Source organism: Centroberyx gerrardi, chromosome 16 (genome assembly GCF_048128805.1).
Source record: "Centroberyx gerrardi isolate f3 chromosome 16, fCenGer3.hap1.cur.20231027, whole genome shotgun sequence".
NCBI classification, from domain to species: domain Eukaryota; kingdom Metazoa; phylum Chordata; class Actinopteri; order Beryciformes; family Berycidae; genus Centroberyx; species Centroberyx gerrardi.
Window position 1 is genome coordinate 15,309,848 of NC_136012.1, and position 9,877 is coordinate 15,319,724.

General features: G+C 46.5%; 1 protein-coding gene across 1 annotated transcript in view; it reads right to left on the reverse strand.

Annotated features, from left to right (window-relative positions):
* Positions 1-3,723: 3,723 nt before the first annotated feature.
* The window catches only part of LOC144542417 (transcription factor COE1-A-like), a 27,213-nt gene continuing 21,059 nt past the window's right edge, over positions 3,724-9,877 (reverse strand). Inside the window, exons 7-8 of the mRNA XM_078289023.1 lie at positions 4,748-4,818; positions 3,724-3,917 (exon numbers count right to left, since the gene is read on the reverse strand). Of these exons, the coding sequence (XP_078145149.1) occupies positions 3,724-3,917; positions 4,748-4,818 (265 nt within the window). The remainder of the gene's footprint in view (positions 3,918-4,747; positions 4,819-9,877) is intronic.

Sequence of the window (9,877 nt, forward strand, 5' to 3'; positions counted from 1 at the left end):
CATCTCTCCCTTCTCTCCACTCTCCCTCCTCTCTCTCCCGCATTGTCTGCCTCTCTGAAAAACTATATCAAATGAACCGCGAAAATAAACAGCGCCATGTACAAATAAACAGAAACCCTTAAAAAGAGGGGGAAAATAAAACTACAACATTTCCCGGTCCCCCCCCCCCCCCTCCTCCCTTTGAGGCAGCTCAAAGAAGTGCTGACAGCTGAAACTGCTTACAATACAGATCTCCACCAGCCAGAGAGAGAATCACTCCTTTGCTCAGCTTTTCTTTCATATGTCTTATTTTCTCCCCTCTGTTCATTTGTTATGGCTAGGATTCTGCACTGGGCAGCGTGTTTGGAGCCAACTGCCTTAGATATAACCATGCGCGAGCAAACGCATCACACTTACACAATTACACACGCGCACGCGCTCGCACGCACGCACACACACATACACACACACACACGCACACGCACACACACACACACACACACACACACAGAGAGCCGTGTCAAGAGAAACGCAGTAAGCAGCGTGCCTTGGACAATTGCTTCATCTAAAAACACAAGGGAGCAAAGAAGACAAATGGACAGACCAGAGTTCTCCCTCATTTCAAGGGCCAGCCTACTGCTGCGTGCATTACAAGTATCTGATGTAACAGAAGAACGGGTGAATTTATCCCTGACAACTTTTAAATGCATGACAGCTGGTTAGTGGTAGACACTCCGCTTCAACTGCGAAAAAAGGCTCTTATGATCTGAATAACAAACTGTCTCTCTGTCCTGCCTTTTTTCTTCTTCTGCTTTGTTTTTGTTCTGATTTACGATGTCGCTGGCGCAAGAGGCTAAATCTGAACAGGAGGGAGAGGGAGAGAGATGGCGACAGAGGGAGAAAGGGAGAGAGAGAGGGAGAGAGGGAGAGAGGGAGAGAGAGACAGAGAGAGCAAGAGAGAAGTAGAAAGAGAGAGGAGGAAAATGATAGAAAGACAGAGAGAAGAACGAGGTAGAGAGAGTGAGAGATCCGAAAGGAGAGACCGACCACCCTCCTGTATATTTCAGGAGCTGTAGGCCAATATCTCAATAATTCATGAAGCAGAGAGATGGAGGTTTTTTACAGCGGCTGGCGGACCCCACAGGCTGAGGGTCTCCCAACTTGCTTATCTCCCCGAGGTCAGAGAGCAGCCTCGCTGACAGCCGTGGACCATCTACTGGTCCGACACACTCCTCCATCCCCACGCGCCTCCTGTTTAATTCATTGACTCCTCTCTTTCCCCCCAACTGTCCTCCTCTGAGGTACGGATGATAGAGGGATGATGGAGAAGTGGAAAGGAGGAAAGCCATGGGTCGGTGTCGGAGGCGCCCCAATCAGCAGGTTAAATATTGGGGCTTAGGTTTGGATAAGGGAGAGAGGAGGAGGAGGAGGTGGAGGAAAAGGAATAGCGGGAGAAAGAGAGAGTGGTAGGATACCAGCTGGATGGGGAGAGTTAGAGATATTGAGTGTGAATGACAGCCTGAAAACAACAGAGAGAGAGAGAGGGAGAGAGAGAGAGATACTAAGAGAAAGTCAGCATGCCTCATTCGCTGTGGCGTATGTCAGCGTGTCCCCTCGATCTGCTGCATGCGTGGATGACCTGATTCATTATTTACATGACTTAAGGTGTCTGGAGTCAGCCACATGGAAACATTACAAAACTGCAGCATGTTGATTCCTCCGTCCCCCTATCTCATCTCCCTAGGAGCCGGGGGACCGGAATCACCGTCGCACACACTTACATGGATCGACAGTGGGGGGGATAAAGAGCAATGCGTGTTGATATGCAATAGTAGAGAGATTACCATAAGGATTTATGGATAATCTGATTGACAGCTGACCAGTAAATATGGACAGCTAGCTGATGATCTTTACAGACCTACAATTCTCACATTTGGTCCGTACAACTCTCTATTATCATTTTTCCCACACTTTTTAATCAATAAAAAACCTGCTATCATTCATTCTTTCACATTTGTTGCTCTATTTCCAATGCTGACTTTATACGATGCAATACAACAGAAACAAATATTCAAGTCAATCCAGCTTTTAATGGCAGAGCAGAAAATGGTGGTTGAATTCAGCACATCAATTCCCTTTAGGCCTCGGTCATACACTATCAAGATCTTACCCTTACAGATATCGATGCATAAATTAAACTCTATTTCATCTCAAAACTTCAGTTTTCACTTGGTCATTCACTGATAGACTTTAGTCTATAGATGCTTGTGCTCAATTATTGCCTCCCCTACCTTGTTTGTATTTGATAGTCTCAAGCTGTTTTACTATGCAGACTCCACAGCTACAAATATTACCACTGCAAATTGCTGCACCGGCCGGATTAAATGAAATAAAAACATTTTGCTATCACGTAATTACCCCCAAATCCAGGAATGGCTGTGGAAGTGAATTTGTGTAAATAACTGCTTGGCCCCTCGAAGCCTCGTGGCATAAATTTGTTACAGTGAAAATGAACGAACAAACGCATGCAGCGGTCGCCATAGTAATTTAATGATCTCACACTTTCATCATATCATAACGGGCATTATTTGTCACTTCGGAGCAATTAAACACAAAATCACCCTCTGCCCATAAAAACACAAAACAAGGAAAGCAATTATAGCACAACTTTTAAGTAATCCCTGTAGCATCTAAATATTATTACTGTGGTGATAAAGATTGTCTAAGCGATTAGCTAACAGCAAGGAAGCCTCCGAGGGACAATTTTGTTATATTTCCTAATAATTTTCCTACATTAGCCACAGATGAGGGAAGGAGTTATTTTGCTTGTCAAATGTAACATGGATAACTGTTTTTATCTTTCTATGTACATCTGGTTTATTTATCTTTCCAGTCCTTTGTTACACATTGTGCAGTACAACTGTCTGCATCTTTGTGCCTCATTTCTCTGTTCTTTGCTCCACCTCCTCTCTCTGCTCTCCTTCTGTTTTGTTCTGATGCCGATGCGCTGTAAAAATGGCTGTGGGTGATGCCATAACTCAGCCCCTGTCCTCTCTCTCTCTCTCTCTCTCTCTCTCTCTCTCTCTCTCTCTCTCTCTCAGTCTCTCTCTCTCTTTCCATCCATTTCTGCCATACAGATCATCTCCAGTAGAAAAGCAGTGTGTCTGGCTCCTAATATGCTTCATGAGGTGTGTAATTCACTGTGCTCCGGAGGGGAGCCATTTGTCTCGGGGGTTAACTAAGTGACACAACAGCACTTCCCCATGCCTGTTACCACCGACAGGTAGAGGAATGGAAGATGTGGCATTTCAGCAATTAAGCATTGAGGTTTGTTTGGGAAATAAATCCTCATGAAGTCAGAGGGAATTTCAGATGAAGTGGAAATATTTGCAAGTAAATATAATGTTACAAGGGAAAAAATTTGAATGATAAATAGGCTGCTAGATCAAGAGTGAAGTACGGTGCGCCTCAAAGAATCAAATTCCTCCCTCGCTTCCTGTTTTGTGTATTTTCTTTTCTCCCCCTTGTGTTTCGTTTCTCTTATTCTTTCTTTTTCTCTGCAACTCTTTCTTTCACTCTTTCCGCCATGCATCACTGACACTTCAACCAAGAGACTGACTGGCTTGTTTCCGTGGTGACCTGTCTCCCTGCCTGCAGTATATATTTAAGCACGCGCGCACGCACACACACACACACACACACACACGCACGCGCACACACACACACACGTACACACACTCTAATTTAGGGAGATTTATGAGGGGGGCCTTGCACCAGGAGCCATGCTGGCTGACCCCAGGGGTGTAGGGGGGCACTGGGTGGGGGAGGGGGTCTGGCTCCATAGGGGGGAACATTAATAATCCAGAACCAGGTCTGTCTCTGGGCCTGGCCCTGGGCCTCGGACACCAGGCTGTAACAGGCTGCAGTGGCCCAGTTTACTGGGAGATGAACATCCAGTTCCATACATGAGACAACTGGCCTCTGATAGATAAATAGATAGATAGATAGATAGATAGATAGATAGATAGATAGATAGATAGATAGATAGATACATAGATACATAGATAGATAGATAGATAGATAGATTCAATTTTCATTGCAGCATCAAACTTGAGACAAAATAAGCAACATAACAGAAGCGCCATAATAAAAGCTAATAAACAAAGAATGATGTGCAATCACCTGACCTACTACGATATATGAACACATGACACCGCCATGAAAAACTTGATGTTAGCTTTTGGCATGCGTCTAACATTGTGAACATAGGTGACTACCGGTATACTCATTCACACACCTGCCTGCACATGAATACATTCAGAGACACAGACAGACAGACACACACACAGAAACACACACACTCAAATGCACAGCCAGATAAACCTGGACTGAAAAAGACTGTAAAAAGACATACATGAGCACAACCATAAGATCAGACAGACAAATAGAGAGACAGACCTACACACACGCACACACACACCACTCCATTCCACTGGAGTGCTACTCCTCAAAGTAGCAGTGAGCACCTCTATATTGCCCTCATGTCTATCTTAAGTGTCATGATTTATTCAAATAGAACATCTCACTGCGCTGAAAAATTCATTTCCTGCTCGCTCCGTGCATCGTCCCATCCTCCTTTCCCTGCGTATCTGCTCGATGTGTGTGCATGTCGTGTCAGCTGAATTTGCCCCGTCGTTAAATATTTCTCAGAACAAATGGACCCTGGAGGAGGGAGATGGTGGGTCAGGGGGATCCGCGCTGTGCCTACCCGCTAAGGGAGAGGCCCCACTGGGGAGCGATAGTTCCTCGCTTCCCCCGGAGCCGGAGCTCCAGTCCCAGCTTGGGGACAGAAGTCCCAGAGACACTTAACCAATTGTGTTTCATCCATTTCATCCGAAAAGGATCATTCAAAATTCAACTGAGAAATCGTGCAGGGAGCATTGAAAGACAGGCGGTGAGATCTCTTCTGCTGAGAGAGAGAACAGCCATGGAGAACGGAGCTGTGGGTTCAACAACTTGTAGCCTGATAACATCGCTACCTGTGGCCTGGCATTACACCGGAGCACTGGGTAAAAAATGCAACCAAATAAACATCTGTGCATGTGTCTTGTTTGTGTGTGTGTTTATGTGTGTGCGTGAGTGTGTGTGTGTCAAAGCCATGATGAATAAGAGGCTGTCTGGGTGATGGACAAGCTTGGCAGGCGGTGCTGATTGAAACACTTCCTCTGTCGGGCCTGGCCCATTAATCTGATGGAGACAGAGAGTAGAGAGAGAGAGAGAGAGAGAGAGAGAGAGAGAGAGAGAGAGAGAGAGAGAGAGAGAGAGGCCCCAGGCCCCCGGACCATGGGAATAATGGAGGGTCCTGGTCCCTCTCACCTCAGCACTGTCCTGCCATGCTGGGACGCCCTCCTCCCCTCTTACACCCCTCTCCACCCCAAACCCTCCCCTCGTGGGACTGACCAGTGAATAATGGCCCTGTCATCAGCCTGGGTAGACGCCACCGCACAGCCGAAGGGTGTGTGTGACCGTGTGTGTGTGACCGCGTGTGTATGCGCGCACACGTGCCTCCCCACACACTCATTTACCCTAACTGTGCTCCTCTACTTTAGTTGAGGACTGATGTATTCATATTGAATAGTGTTGATTTAAGCACATGTTAAACTTAATGCATAATGCATCGACTATATATAGCTTGATAAAGAGCATTGTGTCAGCCCAGGACCAATGCCATACATTGTGGGGATGAATGTGCCTCTTGCAAAAGTTCTTTCTTTTTGTTCCATTTAAGCACTGTATTAAATCATAACTATGACTGCGACTGTACACAGGCTCAAGGTTATGTTTCTAAATGCAGCAGGATCAGAAATCAGAAACTTAATTAGTGTGCTGTGTTTGTTCTAGGGTGAAAAGTTGTTCTCTACAATGGGTCTTGAGGGAGGAATATGGAAACAGGGAGTGGGAGAGAGAGAGAGAATGTGAGACAGAGAGAGTGTGTCTGAGAGAGAATAGACAGGGAATGATTGATACTGAACAGAGACGTATGGCTTCCTACAGTGCCTTTGTGTGTGTGTGTGTGTGTGTGTATGTATGCGTGTGTTTTGGCCTTCCGTCCCTCTCTGTTTATCAAACATATTACAGCTCCTTCTAGATTCCTCACCTGCACACCCCCAGCCTGCTACATATGGCCCACCAATCACAAAATAAGGAATCATGCATACATTAGCATAGCTAATGGCCTACCCTCTCCATTTAATATGCAAATTTCCTGAAACATTACTGAATGCCGTCTGTTCTAAATGAATAAATTTGAATCGCAATTAGAATAATCCTTTATAATTAATGAAAACTGTCAATTTTGGTTCATAAGTAATTTGATTAAAGTGGTGATGGGACACTTATGAAGTTCATCGGGCTGCGAGGAGTGTGAACACTCCTACACACAAACACACACACGCGCGCACACACATGCAGACACACACACGCGCTGCATGAGGACCAACAGCACGGCCGGCGCTGCATTATTGATGAAGATGATTAATAAACTTATGAAGGTGGTTGTCACACATGCCAGACCTTTTTTTACCCAACACAACTTCTTTCCACTCCTTTACCGCCACGGAGAAACAACAAATCAATCACGCCTTCTTGCCACCTGACAGAGAGGGAAAAACGGGGGATGGAGCAAAGAGCGAGAGAGTGATTGAAAAGGTTTCCTGGCCTCTTGGTGCTGTGTCAGTGGCCTGTCTGTCTGCTGGGAGACACTGATGGACTGTAGAACAGAGCGTGGCTACGGACCACAGTACACACACACACACACACACACACACACGTTTACTATGCTAAGTCATTACAGAGGGTTAAACACTTCTCTGTTGTTTCTCAGAGTGGCAGGGCCTTTCTTTTTTTTAGATTTGACTTTGTATGTAGAGGAACATACAAGGTTTTATCCGCATATAACCTGTGTGTAGCAGCATGTTGTGGGGCCGTAGGCGGTGCTGAGGAGAATCTAGTAGTTGAAGGAGGGGGAGGGCTGTGTGTAATTGTTCATCAATATCCCTCTTCACCATTAACTGCATCAGGCTGTGCTATGGTGGTACTGAAGCCCATAATGGTGTCACTTAAATTAGAGTCACTCAAGTGTGAGAGAATGGGAAATTGTTGGGATGCACGCTGCATGTGTGTGTGTTAATAGTATTTCCTTTCACTATATGTATATGAATGTGTGCGCTAATGTTTGCACGTGTCTGAACGCGTGTGTGCGTGTGTGTGTTTGTATGGCTCCAACCCAATAATAATGGTCCAGATAGTGTAGAGCCTCGCAGACTAATTAGCCAAATCACTGAGAAAATAGCAGCCTGCTAATTAATGGGTATTATGGCATTTCAGAAGTCACTGCTCTAATTGGGAGGGAATGGAGCCTCGCATTTCCATGCTGCAGTAATACCGGCTTTATCTGTCCATCTATCTGTCCGTCTGTCTGTCTGTTTGGCATGCTTGCATTTTAACACAATCCTCCACATATACACACACCAAAGAAACAAGATCTCACACAAGCTCACAGTCAAACATGGACAAACACAATAATGTACAGTATGTATACATGCACCGCAAATTCTTCCACACACAAAGACATACAGCAACTGCACCTTCACTCCTATTTTGACCATGGTGGCCAAATAGCACAATGATCACTATACAGAACATTTTCTATCCTCTGTTGATTATGACTAAAATATCATTATATTGCTACAACTGTGAGAAAAAGGCCTGATGCAAGTGTATTAGTGAGTAATACAATCCATCACGAATAATTCCACTCTGTCTCTGTTCCATTTGTGTGTGGGGGTGTGTGTGTGTTTGTGTGTTTGCCTCCAAACCAGCTCCCTGCATATTGCGCACACAAAGATACACATACACATATGCATGCACACACTCACACACAAACACATATCCCCTATAGATTCCTCTTAACCCTATCAGCCGGTCGGACAATCACAATAGATTTGCATTCAAATGCCACATGCTCGGTATCAAATATCAAATCAAGCAGGAGTCATTTAGACAGACGGACGGCCGCCTCCTCCACCTCCCCCTTCTGTACCTCCTCCTTTCTCCTCTTGGGGTCCCAGGGACTCCCATTCTCCCCCGGACGGGCGCTCAGAGTCACTATCGTGGAGTGACAGGCTTGCGGGCCGGGGCTTTGATTGACAGCCTGTTGATGCGTCCCTATCCACTCCCCCCCCCTCCCACCCCCCCCACACATACACACACACTCCCCAATCGCCCCCACCCCCACCCCCCCCTCACTCCTGCACTGGTCTGGGTGTCTGTGATAGCCCCTGGGCTAGTGCCCCGCAGGCAGCACAGCACTATACATACAAATCACAGTGTGTCAGCCTTGTGAATGGGCCCATTTTGACTTTATCCTCGTAAAGTCAGGCCCCCCTTGAAGCGGGCTGGATCTGTATCCTGCCTCTTATACTTTCCCTCTCATTCTCACATGCACACACACACACACACACACACACACATAGCGCACGCCTGAAAGCTGTTGTACACAGAGGCAGACGCGTGATGAAGCTTACACAAAGGCACACACACGCGCGCTCACACACACAGAGACACGCACAGGAAAAATGGCAGATTTAAATGCGGTGCTAATGGGCAGCACCTCACAGAAGCAGGGTATAAATACATCAACAACAACACACACACGCAACCATACAACCGCATAGCCCGTCCACACACACACACACACGCACACACACACACACACACACACACACACACACACACACACTATAACAGCCAAGACCCGGGGCCTAATCTCACACACTCAGCTAGTACACCTGGTTAATGTTAAGAGGGCAGTTATAGTCAATTACACTCCCATATAACGCATAAACCTCCACCCCGCCTGTGCCGGGAGAGTAATTGAAAACAGGCCTTGAACGCATGGGGTCCAGGCAAAGAGTCAACTTCCCACCCCTGACTTTCCCATTCACTACGTGATGTCTTCCCATTCCATATTCCGGGGGCCTGGGGGCAAATGTAGGGAGAAGGGAGGGGGGAATTGCCATTTGGATATAGGGCAGTGAAAGAGCGGGAGGATATATGGAGACCTAGCAGGTAGGTATTAAGGCCTGGGAGAGGAAGACAAAGGAGGAAGAGGAGAAGGGAGGAGGTGAGGTCTTTGTCTCCCAGGTGAGGTCCAGGGGAGGAGCCGGCGGGGTCGGGGTGAGAGGGTGGCGGGACGGGGGTGGGGGTGGTGGTGGTGGTGGTGGTGGTGGTGGTGCACGAGGGGTGGGGGGGTCGGAGGGGGTGTTAGCAGGAGTTTGAGACTGACAGGTGACATTACCCTGCGTCATGGCTGGAGGGACAGAGGGACAGAGGGCGCGATGGTTATCCAAGCAGAGAAATGTCACCGTCCAGACACCGCTGTGACACACATATAGATACACACACACACACACAAACATGTGCACACACATACACACACACACACACACACACACACACACAAGCACACAAAGATCCAGGACAAAGGAGTCTGGAGTCTTTGAGAGCGAGAAAGGCTGGCTACAGTGGGCAGAGATGAAGAGATTACATCCCCTCCATTTAAAAAAGGAGGAGATGAGAATAAAGAGAGACAAAAGCAGAGGAAAAGGGTAAGAGTCAGTTACTATACTCGCCTATTAGGAGTCAACAGCCCTGCTTTTATTCATTAAATCAACTTTCCACACATATGCTTCTTTTTATGTACTTTTTGCATCTAACTGGCTGGTTCATTTACTTTGCATTTTTTCATTTCCTTTCTTTATTTCTAGTTCTTTACATTTGTCCCTTTTCAATCTGTTCTCTGCACTTTTCATTAAAGCCTAACCTAATTTTGGCAAAG